This window comes from Sorex fumeus, unplaced genomic scaffold, assembly GCF_029834395.1.
Source record: "Sorex fumeus unplaced genomic scaffold, SorFum_2.1 ptg000043l, whole genome shotgun sequence".
In the NCBI taxonomy this organism is placed as follows: domain Eukaryota; kingdom Metazoa; phylum Chordata; class Mammalia; order Eulipotyphla; family Soricidae; genus Sorex; species Sorex fumeus.
This window is the reverse complement of record NW_026606100.1, coordinates 44,330,373-44,349,354: the sequence shown is the minus strand read 5'-3', so window position 1 is coordinate 44,349,354 and position 18,982 is coordinate 44,330,373. Positions and strand designations below refer to the sequence as shown.

Below are 18,982 nucleotides of genomic sequence, written 5' to 3'. Positions count from 1 at the left end.
CCCTATCTGCTATACTATCTCTCCAGCCCCAATAAGTATTATTTTGTTGGGAAGGAAGGCTGTTAGATTACAGGATGTTTAATAGCATCATGGACCTGTCTCTACTAGATATGTCAGTAGCAGCCTCACTATTGTGACAATCAAAAATGTATACCCACACCACCTAATGTTACTTGAGGCAAAAATGAGTCTCCAGCTCAGAACCACTGGTCTAAAATAAGACAGATAAAATGGAAACTACCACCAATCAATACCTGAGGCTCAACATAAAAATTTATAAACTTATCAAGCATGTAAACAAGCATTAGTCCACGCCACTGTTAGTGCATGTCTAACAATTACCTCATGGAAAGAACTACAGTACTATCTGTCAATATAGAAGACATGGTTTATTGCATAACTACCTTTTTTTAAATATGTTTTATGCATTAATTTTTATGCAAACTTTTAAGGACTTTTCTGTCTTCAATGAAAGCAAGTAAAAATTACTTTATCTTAAAACAGAATCTAGGGGCAGAGACAGCCTAAAAGTCTGCATGCATGCTTTCTTTACAGGAGGCCTGGGTTCAATCCCCATCACTGCCTGGCTTCCACATTGTATGAGCTCAAAACATAAGTTTTAAAAAAGTAGACTCTACAGAAAGAGAGGGATAGACATAGAAAGATTGCATTCATTTGGGGAACATAAAGTAACAAAATAGGAGACTAACACCCAAGAATAGCCAAGAAAAGTACCAGGAGGTTTACTCTATGGCTTGGAGGCCAGCCACACATGCTAGGGGAAAAGGCAGTTCAGATAGAGAAGGGAACACCAAATAAAGGATGTTAGGAGGATCCTCCCAGGATGGGAGAAGCATGCTGAAAGTAGACTATAGACCAAACATGATTGCCACTCAATGCCTCTTTTGCAAACCACAACACCCAAAAGGAGAGAGAGAACAAAAGGGAATGCCCTGCCACAGAGGCAGGGTGGGATGGGGGGGAAGGGGAGTGGGAGGGATACTGGGATCCGTGGTGATGGAAAATGGGCACTGGTGGAGGGATGGGTACTCGATCATTGTAAAATCGAAACCCAAGCACAAAAATTTATAAGTCTACAACTGCACCTCGTGGTGTTTCACTAAGAAAAATTTTTTAAAAAAAGTAGACTCTAAACTAACAAATCTGAGTTCCAAGTAAGAGAATAAGTTTACAATAAACTGAGAGCTGAGTGATTTTTTTTGGTTTCCAAATGTCATGTACATCATATGCGATATTGTACAGTGCTGCTTAACAGAAAGATAATGACTCAAAGTCGCAATTTCACTCTCCCACCCCTGGCCCATATACTAACCATACTACAGTTACTACTTGCTGAAATGCATTTCTTGTCATCACACCACTGGCACCCGTTTGTGTTGGCAGTGCAGCTGGCACAGTCTGCATACCTGTAACATCTGTCATCAGAGGCAACTGTAATACAGATGGGAGATGGAACACATCAGGACGGAAAGGAGAATGACACCCTTCTGAACCCACACACTGTCACATCTGTCCTAAGTATCGCTAAGAAATTTTTAGACAGCACATATGACCAACAATATCAAATTATGGTTTCTGGTATAAAACCAACTTTTTAGCTAATTGGTTTTTATAGTTTTAAATCACTCCTACCTCCTTGTTATTTATTCAATGTACCAGACTCCAGTGGCCATCTTAAATTTACATATTATAGAGGGAAAATATGTATATATTTGTGCACATGAAGTATTCTACTGAGTAAAATGTTAACTGTACATCTAAAATAAAATATTGCTAGAAATATTACCTATTCTTCAAAAGCATATAAAAATATCTGTTAAAGATTATCCAAACTTAAAAAATACACACTAACTGTACCAGTAATAAATAAAATCAAACTATTTAAATAAAATTAAATAAATATTATTCATTAATATTTACTAGAATTTTCATAAGATTAATTTATTTGTTCAATACTTTGTGAGAAAAAATAAAATAAGACATCAGTCATCAAAATTCTAGAAAATATTTTAACTTTATGGTCTGGCTTGGCAATAATTCAGAAAAGGAAAACACCAAATGCAGAATAAATGACTTCACTTTATTTCTTTGAAGCACACAGTATTTCTTAGAAAGTATGTATATAAAAGCAATTTTATTTAAAGAGCAAAACAATTCATATATATGACCATGTTACATACAAAATATCAATATATATAATTTTAAAAGAAAACTAAAAATTGCAATAAAAATATCAGACTATTAAGTGCTGCCAAATTCTAAAATTAGAATTCCTAGTTAGAGGCTTATGAAGTTCTAATTTCTGAAAGCTGCTAAGCTGATTCTTAGTAGCATAAAGCAATTCTATTTCTAGCCAAATAGAGAAGTGTTCAGTTAACGTAGAGGCTGGGAAACACTTTACCTGTTTTAGGAGGGCACTTCGCTCTAATAATATTATTAGTATTCCCAGATTCCCAAGATTCACAGTGGTTTTTATTCCAAATACACTTTATCCCTGGACCAGCATTTTTACAAAGTTCTTCATCCCTGAAAGCTTTGCAATTTGGAGGCTTGTATACAAGGATATCATTAAGAAGTACACTAGAAAATCCTCCAAATATATACATGGACCTATTAAAAATAAGATAAGAGTCTTAAGGAAACACTATTAAGTTTCTCTGTAATAAAAAAATTAATGTATTTACATTATTTTAATATACATGTATTTCATGTACACACTTTACAATATTTCTAATGCACTATATAATATGAAAGCATGAGATAAGCTACTATAAGATAATCTAAATAAAATATTATCCAGAGAAAATATGAAATAGTCTACAAATGCAAAACCATTAAGAAAACATTGCCTTCAAAACATGTCTATTGCTAATGCAAGAAAGAAGAAACAATAATTAAACATTTCATTCCTTTGAGAGGCAAAACAAATGCCATTTTATAAAGGTTGAAAACAATCTTTTTAAATAGAATATATGTGGATAACAAGCTAAACTCAAGACTTCCAAATAGAAATTATAATTTCAATAATTACTTCTGAAATGAAGTTCTAATTTCCAAATAATAATATGCTGAATGCAAAACTAGTGTCTACAGTGTCCTACTATTCTCTTACAAAATAAAATACTAAACGGAAAATAATTTTTAAACTTTGAAGTTTTAATTTGAAAACAAAACTGATTTTTTAATTAATACTACCACAGCCAAAGAGTTTGCCAAGCCCTCACAACAGCAAGATTTTTATTTCTGTTTAAAGGCATTTTTCCTCAATTTTTACTGAGGCACAATGATTGACAATACTATTTATGATAGTTTCATTCCATAATGTGTTAGTAAATAGAAAAGATCAGAAAATGCTTGAGAAATATAGCTTATTTAAAAAAATAAATAAATAAAAATAAACCAGTATTGAACAAAAATGCCTAGTCTTCATGGTTCCAAGCTGAATTTAATTTATCATTATTCTGATATTGATATCTGTTATGCAGTTTTATTGCAGTTGATATGTACCTGCTGCTCGAACCAAACTGGAGGATTTTTACATTAGTACAATGTGGTGGTAATATGCTGAAATTATCAAACTGTCACTATGAATTACCAATTTTAAGGTAGTGAATAAACTAACATTTGCCTACTGTTACTTCTGTCCATATTGGCAAGTGTTTGCCAAGAAACTGGAAAAGCCAGACTACCATTTTAAAAAAGAAAAATAATGGTACCCAGTTCAGATAGGTATTCCCAATGAATATAGAGATATTAATGTCTAGAGAGGTAAGAGATTTTTCAAAATCGAACACTGAAGGAAACTGACAGAACCTACATCAGAATCTAACTCTTCTCACTTTCTCTTATCTGCTTGATCCATACATAGGGAGAGACTTCCTATCATTATATGACTTTTTTCTTTTTGAAGTAATCTACTCATTATCTGGCTTCAGTTGAATAAATGCAACATAACTTTTTAAAAGTCTAAAGTTTTAACCTTAGTCTTTTTTTCTTGGGACCATTCCCTGACTTTTAAATATGTTTGAAGAGGGGCCGGAGTGGGGAAGGTCCTTGCTCTGCATGTTGCCTACCCAGGTTCAATTCCCAGCATCCCCTACGGTCCCCTGCACACTTCCAGGAGAGATCCCTGAGCTGGGGGTAAGCCAGATCACTGCTGGGTGTGGCCCCAAAATGAAAAAAAAATAAAATGTTTAAAGCAAAAGAGAATAAAGGATATGATTATGAATTCCAATGAGTTCCTTGGCAGAACACGAAGAGATAATAGAAGTTCAATGTCATTAGTGCAAATATTAAGTTTTCAAAAAAAACAACCAAGTATGAAGGCCGTCTGACTGATAAATATATGTCTTTTACCCATTAATGACAACTGCAGAGTGTCCAAATCTGTTAACATCTCTATGAAGATTTGGTTTGGGTAATATTTTCCATTCATCACAAGCTAGAAAGAAGAAAATAGCAAAAGATTAAAATGAAAGAATATAGCATACTATGAAACAATCAAGGATCAAAAATACTTAATTTTCCTTGACCAAATATCATTACTCATCTAACATTGGTCCCTAGTTTAAAATAGCTTTCAGCCTAACGTGCCCACAAAAAATTTTAATTATCTATAGATCATTCTCATGGATATATGATAATACTCCATTATGCTTTAATTTTCATTTGCTTAATAATAAGTGAAGCTGAGTACTTCTTATGTGCCTTTTTGCCATCTGTTAGTATTCTATAAAGATGAGTCATTCAGGTCTTTTGCCCATTTTTTTCATTGGGTTGTTTGTTATTGTTTTTGAGTTGCATGCTTTTTATATGCGTTTTTTATAGAGACCCTCCCTCTTATGTATGGTGTACAAGTATTCCTTCCTAATTCTTTGATTTCCTTTTAGTTTTGTAGTAGCTATCCTTGCTATATAAAAGCTTTTAAACTTCAAAAAAATTAATTATCTAAAAATACTGGAAAAAAGTGTACTTTAAAATAAAGATAATTTCAATGACATATCACTGAAACAAAATTCATATAGCAAACATTATGAATGTCAATAATATGCAAAAGTATTAGAAAGTTAAATCGCTACATCAAATTTTAGATGCATGAATACAAAATTAAATGTAATTTATGCTATTCAATGAAATACATAAAAGTCATGAAAATAAAATCTACATTACTTCAGTGAAATTTCAAATAGTTTTAATTTTATGCAAAACAGATCAACTTTACTTGCAAGAGAAAAACTTTATAAATGAAAGAAAAATGAATTCACGAGCTATATAAAGAGCACGGAAAAAGAAATGGTTAAAGAAAATGCATATCCGTTTAATATCACTTAGAATTGACACGCTAACAGATTTCAGGTGTCAAATCATTCAGTATTCAATGGACAAGGTCATTTTCAAGACACTATTTCAAACTGGTGGAGGGAGAGTGCCAGGGAACAGCAAGGCCACACCCATCAATGGTTGGAGAGACACTCATGAACCCAGGAGAGGCTCAGGCACACAGGCACCTTAACTCCGGTACTATTTCCCACTCCCTAAATATCACCTTCTTAAGCATGCCGTATCTAAAGGAAGATATATGTTAAAATCACACCAGAACAAGTATTCTAAAGTCAATTGATTTTAGCTTTAGGGAGCTTAAAAGTTCTTCTCAGAAAAAAGTAATGATCTAAACTAGTTACTAGCAAAGATTATAATGATTACTTTCTGTTTAGGTAATTATGACAGCAGTGTCAGTCATAAAATAATAAACTTGGTTTTAATTAACTCTGCTCGTGAAAAATCATAGAAATATCACAGTTTATCAAATAAAACTGGAAGACTGAACAATAATGTATATCTTGAGCTGCATGCCCTAAAATATATTCCAAGGAAGTTGGAGAGATAGGACAGGTGATAAGGTCATTCCCCGGCGATCAGCTGACCCTGGCTTGAACCTCAGCACTGCAGATAGTGCTCTGACTCATATAGTGCCATCAGGGAGCACTCCTGAGCACGGAGCCAGGAATATCCCCTGAGCACCACCAGGGGCTAATACGAACAATACCAATACTGCAAGTGATTATAAGGAACACAAATCCCCCCACAAAACAACATCACCTAGTTGCAATCTCTCTTTATAATTCACAAAGTACATTGCCTATTAATTACTCTCAAAATAGTGTACAAAGGTATAGAAGCCAAACTTTATATAACCCAGAGTGTAAAAAAGCCAATGTTCTGAAGACCACATTCCAGGAAATAATTTTATCAAAGCCAATGCATAAGTCTGCCAATTTCACATGTTAAGAATTTGAGAAAGTTCATTTTATGTGCATATCTGAAATGAAAACACATTTCCAAAGTACTTTCATCTCCATAAAATGGTCTTCAGAAAAATCCAGTATTGATACTGGAGTAAGTCTCACCCTGTGTGAGGGGAGAAGAATGAGCCATTCAAGTAGAGTAATGAACTGAAGTCTACTGGATTATCTTTGTTTTTCTATGAAACCATGCTTATGAATAGTTGCTTCTAAAAATAGATTGAAAAGACTGAGCATTCCTATTTGGAGAGAAAGGATGACCTGTAGGGGACACAGGCTCTGAAAAAAAAAAGAGCTGGAAATATTGGAGCTAGCTAATAAGTTAAGGCACATAAATTTCAACTGTGACATCCAATATCCTTCCCCACAGACATAACCCATTTGGACACTCACTTAAAACTTGTGTATTGAGGTGCAAGGGAAATAGTAAAGGGATGAGGGGTGCACACAACAAGGATTTGAAGCCCAGCACCACGTGGTTAAGCATCACCAGTGTAGGTCTGGGGTGCCAGACCATAACTCGTATGGCCCAGTGAACCCCAGACATTTGCTGTGTACAACTTCACTCCTCAAGGAGCAATACTAGAGAGTCCAAAACCAGAAAAAAGAAATGTGTATTGACTGTCTATTCCAACAACAGAATTCAAACCATTCAAATGTAGTTTCAGGGAAACAAAGCTAGTAAGAATCAGGGGAAAGAACAGACTTTTAGCAACCAGTTTACTCTAACATTTTCCAGCACAACAAAATGCTCTTCTTGGTCACTCTGGGAAATCTGGAGTGTGGATAAGAAAAGTGACACCCACAATCTCACCCTACCTGGGATTAAAGAGGGAGAAATGCGGCCCAGCCTCCAAAACAGAGCAGGCAGAGGAGGAGAGAGCTTCAAGATGAGACATGCAGAAAATGCTGAGGAAAACCCAGCAAGCAGTGAGTCAGGAAAGAAAGCTCAGAGGACAAAGACCACCATATACTCAGAATCGAGCCTTTTGAAGATTCTTCTAACTCTACCTGCCTTCTGGGGAAAAGATAAAGTGTTTCAGCAGCACAGAATTATCTAAAGAATGGCATTACAAATAACCTCTGCACCACTACCCAGACAATTCAAACTCAGTACTACATTTGGCTTACTACATCTTAAATATGGAAAATATTTAGATACAAAGAGGATCCCTTGTGACATCTTAAAGATGGAAAATATTATAGACATTAAGAGGGTCGCATAATTAACTTTCTCTGTTTTCCTTCTTTGGACACAAACACTAATGCTTACTTTCAAATCAATGTCACTAGTTTTATATTGTTTCTGTATGTCATGAGAGTGATTAGTATAAGTGGGCATCAGACCATGTGAACCCTTCTGCAACTTGTTTATTTTATTCAGACCATTGAGTATTTCTCGCCACTTAAACCAATTACAGATACATTCACCACAACGTGCACCTATGACTGCACTCTATCCCTAGAGCTTTCTTCATCATGCAGAACTGAAACGCTGCACCCAACACAGTGACTGACAGCTGCCCTCTTTCCCCAGCCATGACAACCTATTCTTTTGTTTCTATAAAACTATTTTGAGGCGTACACAGAAATGAACTCATACTGTATCTGTTTTTCTTTAATTGGTATACTTCCCTCAGAAAGTCTTCAGAGTTCATCAATGTATTAATGATGAATACACATATTATATAATGCATATTACGTAGTAAAGTAAGTAAAAGTAAAGGTCCTCCCGTTGATCGTCGATTTGCTCGAGCAGGCCCAGTAACGTCTCCATTGGAGACTTTGTTGTTACTGTGTCTGGCATATCAAATACTCTCGGTAGCTTGCCGGGCTCTCCGAGAGGGGCGGAGGAATCGAACTCGGGTCGGCCATGTTGGCTGCGTGCAAGGCAGACGCCCTACCCGCTGTGCTATAATGCATGCATGTATTAGAATTTCCTCTTTTCTAATGTACTATGAAGAGAACATTAGTCTACTGTACTAAACAGATTTCAATATAAATAACAAACCCAACATATGTATGTACTATAATTCAAGTCAAATTCTATAAGAATCTCCTTCTTTTTAAGCTAGAATAATATAACGATAATTAAGCGATAGCACAGCGGGCAGGGCGTTCACCTTACAAGCGGCCAACATGGCCGACCCGAGTTCGATTCCTCCGCCCCTCTCGGAGAGCCCGGCAAGCTACCGAGAGTATTCGATATGCCAAACACAGTAACAACAAAGTCTCCAATGGAGACGTTACTGGGCCCGCTCGAGCAAATTAATAATATAATAATAATATATGCCACATTTCAGTTCATCTGTTCCTCCATCTATGGATACGATTGGTTGCCTCCACCTTTTGGCTACTGAGAAGATCGGTGCTTTAAACATGGGTGTATAAATATCTCTCTGTGGTCCTCTTCTCAGTTTTTCTGGAAATAACCCAGAAGTAGAACTGCTAGGTTACAGGCTAATTATTCTATTTTTAAAGGGTTTTTGTTGTTGTTTTGTTGTTGTTGTTGTTTGGGGGGGGGCAGAACATGCCCAGGGCTTACTCCTAGCTCTGTGCTCAGGAATCATTCTTGGCAAGGTTTCAGAGATCATTTGGGGTGCTAAGGATTCAACATAGGTCAGCACGTGCAAGGCATGCACCCTGCCCACTGAACTATCTCTCTGGTGCTCTCTGCTTAAATTTTTGAGGATCCTTCCTGTTCTTTTCCATAGCGACTGAATCATTTCACGGTCCCACAAGAAGGACACAATTTCAGTATCTCCATATCTTGTCTACACTTGATATTTTCTCTTTCCTGATAATAGCTATCTCATGGGTTTGAAACAGTTCTTATGGACTTGGGGGTTTGTAGTGGTTATTTTTGGTTTTTTTCCCCCTTCTCCCCTCCCCTTTTTTTTGAGTCACTTGTGCTCAGGGCTTATTCCTGGTTCTGTGCTCAGGAATGACTCCTACCAATGTTCAGGGGATCATACAGAGAGCCAGAGATCAAGCCCAGGTTAGCTGCATGCTAAGCCAGTGCCATATTTGATATTTCCATGATCCCTCATTATGGGTTTTTATTTGCATTTCCTTAATTATTAGTGATGTTAGGGAGACCCTAGTATATACTCTTTGGAGAAATATCATTCAACAAGCAATTTAAATGCATGCACATGTTCCATGTGTTTCATTTTAACCTTGTGATAGCAAACTATTTTATGACTATATCAAAACATCTTTACCCATTAAGCTGTGAATGATCACTTAGTTCAGATTTTTCCTAACATTAATCAGGCTTTCATGTTTACTGTTATGCACACCTTCTTGTACATATTTGGAAAGCTTTTTTGCTACGTAGATTTCTAAGAAAACTGCCAGACTTAAATACACAACTTTGATCACTAAATTCTGCAAATGTGTTTCTTAAAGTAGTTACATTGGCTTAAACCCATGACTACTGCATAACAATTCTTATTTCACATTTTCTACAACATAAAGCTCTACTGCACTTCTTAATTGTTACACCCTTGCTACTGGTGAAACTAAGCATCTTTTTTAATTTAAAAGTCTTTTGTTTTTACTCCACTGCAAAATTATTGTTAATGCCAACAAGTCATTTTTCCATTGATTTTTTTAATTTAAGAATTATTTATTCAAAGTGTTGGATACAAATCCTTTGCTAGTTATGTATGTTGCTATATCTTCTTCTCTGCAGTCATTTTTCTTTTCACTTAGTTAATGAAGTCCTATAGTGCAAAATTTGATACAGTAACTTTATCAAATTTGTTTTCCTTAAGATTTGTGAATTTTGTTCTTAACACGTGATTTTAGAGATAATCTCTAGCCTTCTTATAAAGACTTACAATTTAGTTTCTACTCATTTGGTCTTGCATGCATAAAGAAGCAGTCATTGCACATATCTTAGGGATTGAATTTAATTCCCCATATACTATACTTCTCAGGTATTTCTTGGTATGTTTCTATAATCTAATTTTCTCAGAACTATTTTGAACATTTACCCCTGACGCACTCATTTAATTTTTGTACCACTATGGTTTAATTTTATTTTACTTCTTTTTAACTAAAGATATACACATGTGTATATATATATATATATAAATACATAAACAAAGCTTAAAGTTAAATAATCTCAGAAGGCTATCCACAAAAAAAAAAGTTTTCTGCTCTCTATCTTCCTGACAATCGCATTACTTTTAATTCTAAACAACCAGAAAGAATGTTTCTGTGGGCCAGAGACACAGTACAAAGGGTAGGGCACTTTCCTAACATGCAGCTGATCCCCAGAAACCCATATGGTTCCCTGAGCCTGCCAATAGCAAGCCTTGAACATAAACCAGGAGTAAACCCTGAGTAATGCTATGTGTGACCCCAAAACAAAAATAGCACTGTCCTCACGTTGTTCATCGATTTGCTCGAGGGGGTCCAGTAACATCTCTGCCAACTAGTGGAATGCTAAGTCTAGAAAATAATAATAATAATAATAAAACTTAGTGTAGTGACCTTCTGATTCTAAATATACTTAGTTCTTCGTTAATAAACTGACTTCCTTCTTTCAGGATGATGAAGTTAACTCTTATTTATGGACATGCGCGCACACACACACACACACACACACACACACACACTTCCCCTCTCTCCGTCCTTCTCTCTCTTTATAGCATAACTGTTTAGATTAGTACTAAGTGTTTATTAGAAGACATAATTCATAGATATGCCTATGGGCATACTATGATTACATTTTAATGGCAAAATCAGTTTTTCACTTACATTTCTATACACCTGTTATTTCACCCCCAACTCTTCATTTGCAGTGCATATCTCTATTTGGTGTTTTCTAATTCATCATGTTATTGAGCATCTCACTCACTTCTTAAAGCACTACGTTTCCTCTCCAATCAAGCCTCACTGATCTCTAGGTCTGCAACTGCATCCAGTAGATTCCTTCATACCTCCCCTCTGCTACATACCCTTATTTCCTGGAGCTTAACTTTTATGTTTTCTTAAATGTTATTTCATCACATGTATCTGTAAGAGACACAATTCTGTACTTCCATGGAAAGTTAATTTGGAAGTAAATCAGTGAGACTTTGCGATTCTAAAAAAGACTCACATGATTGAATGCACCTAGAAGTCTAACCTCAAACACAGTTTCACACACAGGAAGTCATTACTCTCCTGTCTTCTGGCATCTGACATCGCTTCTGTGAAGCCATGTGCTACTGAGCCATGCCTTATTTGGGCTGTGTCTCTTCTCTATTTATAAACTTTTAGAGTATTCTTTCTGTCTCAGGTTTCAATAATGGTCGTTGCTCAAGTTTTTCCTATTTTTTTTCTGGGTTCAGAAGGATCTTTTATCCTGAAAATACATGTACTTCGAGTTTGAACTCTTGAATTACCCAACTGGTGGTTTCTTCCTCAACTCGAATTTTTTGAAGTTCTTTATGTTCACAATTCCCATTACTCAGGCATAACTCTGGATAGCCATACAAACTTATTTTATCATATTTTACGTCTTTCCTTTGCTCATAATTTTCAGAACAAATTCTTTTCAAAGTTTTTCATTGAACGAAACTTACTTAGACAGATGTGAGAAGGGGAGAAGGAAAGGAATATGTGTTGAAGAGAATCTGAGTTTGCGAGAGTGAGCAAGCAAGTACGTATTCAAAAGGAGAACAGACGTATTCAAAGAAGAACACGTGCTTGAAAGACCAAGGCTGAAAACAGATTCCTGACTTTACCTTTGATATATCTACTCATTTGTGCTCCTGATTTCAATAGTGCCTTTTTTTTGATTTTCCAAATGATCAATTTCTAAAACTCATACTTTTATTTCATAGGTGAACTATATTATTTTTATAAAAGCAGAAGATGGGGCTGGAGTGTTCGCTTCGGCAGCACATGTACTAAAATAGGAATGATACAGAGAAGATTAGCATGGCCCCTGCGCAAGGATGACACGCAAATTCATGAAGCATTCCATATTTTCTGGGCACTGGTGGAGGGATGGGTAGTTGATCATTGTATAACTGAAACCCAAGCACAAAAATGTGTAAGTCTGCAACTGTACCTCATGATGTCTCACTATTAAAAAATTTTTTAATATTAAAAAAATTCAAAAAAAAAAGAAAATAAATTGGGGCTGGAGCTCAGAAATTGAAAGCATGCAATGCATTTGCATGCAGGAGGGTCCAGGTTCATCATGCAACAAGACCAGAGTTATACTCTCCTCTTATTTCCAACTCAATTCCCTCCAATTTCTAAGTTTTTCCTATTTTGATTGATAGTTTGGTCAAATTGAATCGTTTTTGCTAATGTCAAAAAGGTTAGCTAATTGCTCTTTAAATTTTTTAAGTAAGGCATAACTAAACTAGTTGACAATTTTTTGACTGGGCAAGAATGTTAGTTGTTGGGATTCCACTCAGGCATTTGAGACTCCCAAATGATAGGTTTTCAACATGCTTTCCCTCAGGCTGGCCAGAGTTTTGAAGGAAAATACTCCATGATCTGGACCAGAAATTATTAACCCGGTTAGCGGTATACTTGATTTACATGGAAGAAAAAAGCTTAATTCTGAAGCATGTAGACTTGTTTTTAACCTCACAATTTTTAAAATCATACTCTCACTGCCAACTGCACCCTGGTAATCTAAGTATAAATTACTTAGATCGATGTCTACAAAGATTAAACCTTTATCTTCCAATGGTGTATGAAAAGAATGGATGTTTATTTACATAGGCTGAAAAAGGGTACCAAAATATTTAACAGCTCAGAGTCTGACCAATAGTACAGTGGGTAAAGTATTTGCCTTGCACTCGGCAGACCCATGTTCAAGAACCGGCATCCCATATGGTATCCGCAAAAATCTTCCAGAAGTGATCCCTGTATGAAAAACCAGGAATAAGCCCTGAGCACATCCAAGGTTTAGCCCAAAAACAAACAGAAAAAAAAAGGTCTTTAGTAGCTAACTGTAAAACAATTACAAAGAAGATCAGTCTTTATGGAGAAAAGATACTACAACCATAAAGCAAAGGCAAACATAAAAGTGCTAACCATGCCTTGGGTTAGACTCTACCACCTCAGGGCTGAGCTCCATCCTAATCTGCCAAAAATTTTGGGTACACGGCATTTTTTTGGCTGAAAACTCCAGACCTTTTCGAAGTCTGGAGAGAAAACTCCCCTTCCCTCCCCATACTTCTGGAAGCCCTGGCAGCCACCCCATATCCCACCACTGCCGCCACCACATATCTACCGGCCCTGTTCCAGAGACTCATAAATAAATCTCAAAAGAGATCAATCAGCTGAAAAATATTTCTTGAATATCCGTTCACAGCTGAGACCTCCAGGATGATCTCCGTAGGGCAGAGGCCAGCTCCCACCCAACCAAAGCCCTGGCTCTACTCTCACATTCCAAAGCTGCCACCATGGGCTTGAAAGACCAAGGCTGAAAACAGATTCCTGACTTTACCTTTGATATATCTACTCATTTGTGCTCCTGATTTCAATAGTGCCCTTTTTTTTGATTTTCCAAATGATCAATTTCTAAAACTCATACTTTTATTTCATAGGTGAACTATATTGTTTTTATAAAATGAGAAGTTGGGGCTGGAGTGTTCGCTTCGGCAGCACATATACTAAAATAGGAATGATACAGATGCCTCAAGCTTTACTTCCCAGTTAAATATTCTGTATTTTCTGGAGCAACATCTCCAACCATTACAACACTGACATCCTGGTAGTGGCACACCAGATTGGATGGCATGTAACATAGAAGCCAACCAGTTTCAACTAACAACTTTAACACAGAAGTCTGAACTTCCAACAACAGCTCAGTAAACCCTCAGACAAGGGCTTAATGTCCCATGGTGAAATATAGCAATTTTCACAAATTTTCTTCTATGATCAATATTTTTTATCATTCTTTTAGCCATTTAGAAGTAACAAGCAATATAAAACAAGCGATTGTGAGCCTGCTACGGGGGCAGGCTTGAAGGGTGGTTGGGAAAATGAGACCGTGGTGGAGGGAAGGTAACGGTGAGGATGAATTGGTGTTGGGATACTGAATGCCTGTAACAAACCACCATAAACAACTTTGTAAGCCAGTGTTTAAATAAAGTGGGAAAAACAAATATGCTATTAAAAAATATGAGTGTTAAAACTAGACCATTTGGGGAGTCAAAAATAATACTGTGGGAGAAACACGCTGAAAGTAGACTATAGACCAAACATGATTGTCACCCATTGTCTCTTTTGCAAACCACAACACCCAATAGGAGAGAGAGAACAAAAGGGAATGCCCTGCCACAGAGGCAGGGTGGGATGGAGGGGGATGAGGGGTGGGAGGGATACTGGGATCCGTGGTGGTGGGAAATGGGCACTGGTGGAGGGATGGGTACTTGATCATTGTATAATTGAAACCCAAGCACAAAAATTTGTAAATCTACAACTGTACCTCATGATGTCTCACTAATAAAAATTTTTCTAAAAAAGATAATACTGTGGGTAAGGCATTTGCCTTGCAAACAACCAACTCATGTTCAATTCCCAGTACCCCATATGGTTTCCCGAGCCTGCCAGGAGTGATTCCTATACACAGAGTCAGGAGTAAGCTGTGAACATAGCCCTTTGTGGCCCAAGACTCAGAGGGGGAAAAAAATAGAGCATTCAGAAAGCAAAAACTGACGGGTTTTTTTTTTTTGGCTTTTTGGGTCACATCCGGCAATGCGTAGGAGTTACTCCTGGCTCTGCACCATATGGGATGCTGGGAATCGAACCCGGGTTGGCCGCATGCAAGGCAAATGCCCTACCCACTGTGCTATCGCTCCAGCTCCCCCAAAACTGAGTTTTTTTAAATGAAAACTGCAAGGATGATACTTTCTACTTTTGAGTTCCTAAATCCCCCCTCGTTTTCTTAAAACCTTAAAACTCCAATTGAAAAACTACCAGAAATTAGTAATACTTCAAATTCAACTTTGGGAAGAGATCTGGTTGCTTGTCCAAGACTATGAAATAGTGGAATTTAACTTGTCGGACCACGGATCAGATCACATAGTGATATAGAAGCAGCAAGGGTTGGGGCCAGAAAGATAGCTCAATGGTCTGGAGTGCATGTGCAGAAGGCTTGATTTCAATTACCAATAACACATGGGACCCTGAGTACAATGAGGCACGATCTTCAAGCACTGGTGTACTAGTGATCCCAAGAGCTAGGCGTTGTCTCTGAGCACTCTTCCTATAACGCCCCCACACACACACCCAAAATCAAAAGTAAATAAAAAATTATCAAGGCCCAAAATTCAAAAGCATTTGGTTTCTTAGATTTTGTTAATATTAATGAGCTTCATTCTAGTAAGGAAGTATTTGATTTAGCACTTTAAAACAAAACATTAGACTTTACTAATGTAAAATGGCATTTACCGGGCAAAATGCCTTCTCAAAGCTATATTTTCCCATAATACTGTATCATTAAAAATATAAAGAAGAGTAAATTAACTTGGGTTCTTCAATCTAAAGGAAGGAAGACTTGAGAGAACTCATTAGCTGAACCTAAGAGTAGGAGAAAAATATATAAAGATTAACAGAATCTAGATAAGATGTAGGAAATGATCAATATTTAAGTATCAACTTAGATGAAATGAATATCCAATAGCTCGTTGACATGATGGACATTAAGCTGAATAAGACCTAGAGGAGTGACAGTAGATGACACATGCATTGAGGGATCAGTGCTTTGGAAGTCCCCGATTGAAAGGCACAAAGTTACTTCTGCCAGTCAAAATAAAAAAAAAGGTCTTTTTTAATATTATATGGGCCCACTCGAGCAAATCGATGAACAATGGGAGGACCGTGATCGTGACCGTGATAGTATTATATAATACTAAACAAATGATTCAAAAAAATATTTTGCTTTTTTGGGGGTGGGGGAGGGCACCCAAGGCAGCACGGCCCAGGGTTTGCTCCTGGCTCTGTGCTCAGGGGTTGCTCCTGACAGGCTCAGGGGACCCCATGTGGTGCCAGGAATGGAATCCAGTTGGCTGCATGCCAGGCAAGCGTCCTGATCTCAGTCTTTATAGAGCCTTTTAGATGGGTTGCTTCCTAACAAAAGTGGCAATGACCTTTCATTTATTTTTTTTAAAAGAGTCAATTTCTTATCAATACCATGTGATATTTAATTTTCAGAACAAACGAAAATTAATAATCCCATAGATGCCAGATTCTTAAACTGGGGTTAAGGACTTTGAAATTTTTTGTTCTAAAGTAAATGTAGGGGCCAGCCAGAAAGATAGTACAGCAGATGCAGCATGCCTTGCGTGGACGTTCCGGGTCAAATCCCTGGTATCCCTTATGGTCCTCTCTGAGTCCATAAGGAGTGATCCCAGAGCCATGAGTAATCTCTGAGCACTGCCCATTGTGCCACCCACCCCGCAAAAAAAAAAAAAAAAAAAAAAAGACAGAGAACATAAAAGGTGTTAGCTGAAAAAGAGTACGTAATGGAAGTCTCCCCAAGAAGAGAAAGTCACTGGCCTCCTGGAAGAAGCGTTCGATAAATGCATCTGAAGAAGTAGATTCAGACTCAAAGAAATGGTCTGGAGTGAGCACAGAAAAAGTTCTACCAAAACGTACCCTTGGGGAAGGACTTCCTACCCCAGCTGTGAGAGCGCTCTGAACAAAGATTTTCCAGCTGCCAGTCCCAGGAAAGTGCCTTCGCTACAGACAACTTCCTCACCCCCTCCCCGGCTGGCACAACACGCAATGACCAAGCCAGGCCTGACTCTTCATCCTTCTGAGCAACAACTCTTCCAGGGATCCCCTAGATGTGGCTGAGGCCATTAAATCTGCATGACCTTCCCCTGGGCCCAATCTTTCTTTTAGTACCTCTTCCTTTCACAAGCTCATTCCGAGGCCCCTAAAGATAACCCTGAACACCAGCCCCTGTCTCAGAATTTTCGGTTCGAAGAAAATTTCTTTCAGCTGGAATATAATCCATCCCGGACTGACACAATGAATGTGAATTCCCCCTCCAGTTTCTTAAAAGTCTCTGGAAAGTGTTTTCCCTCATAATACTCTTTATAAAGAAAGAGGTTAAGTTGCAAAAGGATGAAAAGCCACTTGAAGCAGACAACTTTTGTGGCTATAGCTACAGCAAGCCCCTTTTGCTACTCTCCACCTTCCAGAAAAGACAAACAAAGGAGCAGTTGGTAGAAGTGGGTTTTCCACTGGTCCCTTCCAGGATTTTCCAAAAACTAAAACAAAAGTTGGACTATAGATGAACTCTGTCGCTAAGCTCCCACATTCTTGATCAGGATTCTCTACTAAACAGATTGATTTTTCTTGTAAGATTTAGAGTCTGTCAAATAACTTAAGGCTCAATATTAAGCTAATGTCATTTATTTACATGTGTTTATTCCCATTCTTACATCAGAAAGTCCCCTATATTACCAATCTGTCTGACTGAAATCTATAATTATGTTTCTTGCCAAGGAGAAAATGTATTTCTGGAGCACTCTGGTCATTATCACTTCATAAATAGTTCAAGTCTAGACATATTAAAGCAAATTCTACAGTTATTGACATCATAAAAATTGACAGAAACGCCATTTCATACCAACAGAAAACCTACAGAGGTTGTTTTATTTGGTCTCTGGAAACAGATTCTTCTTTAACTGCTATGCTACAAGGAAGTATATATTAATTTACAAACTATACTCTCAATCACATAAAATTGCAAAATTCCTATTCTCTCATCCCCAAATTTCAGTGATCCAAGTACTGTACTGTTAGAACTATTTACCTATGTGGGAACTCCAATTATATTAAGAACCTAGGCTAAAATTTCAAGACTGTTTTATTGTATCAATTATACATAAAATAGTACAGATGGAAAGTGTACATTTATGGCTCACGTTTTTCCAAATGATATTCTTTCATGAAAAAAAATGCATCTGTAATACTTTAGTAGCATATTTCTCAAATTGTCCTAATATTTCATCTGAAATATCAGGACATAAGTCATTCTTTTAATTATAGAGTTGAATAAAATAGGTTACAAAGGATAGGCTGTTTGTATATAAAGACCTCAAAACCAGATTTTTTAAAAAAAGACACTTTTATTAACCACTTGGATGCCTTCACAATAGAAAAAAAAACAAATTTCTAGCAGTTTCAAAAAACTTTTCTCTCTGCACTTCAGATGTTGGTTTCCACAACTAAAACATTACTGGGTTTCCTCATTAAAATATTTCTTGATACTATCTTCGAACATTACTGGGTTTCCTCATTAAAATATTTCTTCACACTATCTCCGAACTTTGCCTCCTGGAATTCACTCAATAAACAGCTCATTTTTTTAACTCAGCCAGAAAGGTGCTAGCCTTACATATGGCTGACCCAGGTTCACATATGGTACCCTGTTCCCATAACTTGTGATCTCTGAATGCAGAGTCAGGGCTTAAATCTTGAGCACCGATAGATGTGACCCTAAAACCAAAATAATATAAACAACAATTCCCTGAAACACTTAAATTTTTAGAATAACTCTTATTTGGTCGTAGTTCACTCTGAAATTCTATGTACTGATGTTTTATTTTAAATTTTGGGTTCAATATAACTGCTTTCCCCAGCCTCTCACCCAAAAATGTCAAAGTTTTGTTAAGACATTA

The 18,982-nt window shown here is 36.9% G+C and overlaps 1 protein-coding gene and 1 non-coding gene across 2 annotated transcripts in view; one reads left to right on the top strand and one right to left on the bottom strand.

Annotated features, from left to right (window-relative positions):
- The window catches only part of ATRNL1 (attractin like 1), a 788,116-nt gene that overhangs the window by 629,783 nt on the left and 139,351 nt on the right, over positions 1-18,982 (bottom strand). Inside the window, exons 11-13 of the mRNA XM_056120591.1 lie at positions 4,378-4,462; positions 2,423-2,631; positions 1,334-1,452 (exon numbers count right to left, since the gene is read on the bottom strand). Of these exons, the coding sequence (XP_055976566.1) occupies positions 1,334-1,452; positions 2,423-2,631; positions 4,378-4,462 (413 nt within the window). The remainder of the gene's footprint in view (positions 1-1,333; positions 1,453-2,422; positions 2,632-4,377; positions 4,463-18,982) is intronic.
- LOC130030004 (U6 spliceosomal RNA) lies at positions 12,206-12,312 on the top strand. The gene has a single exon (XR_008793436.1). It is a non-coding gene; the product is annotated as a U6 spliceosomal RNA (small nuclear RNA).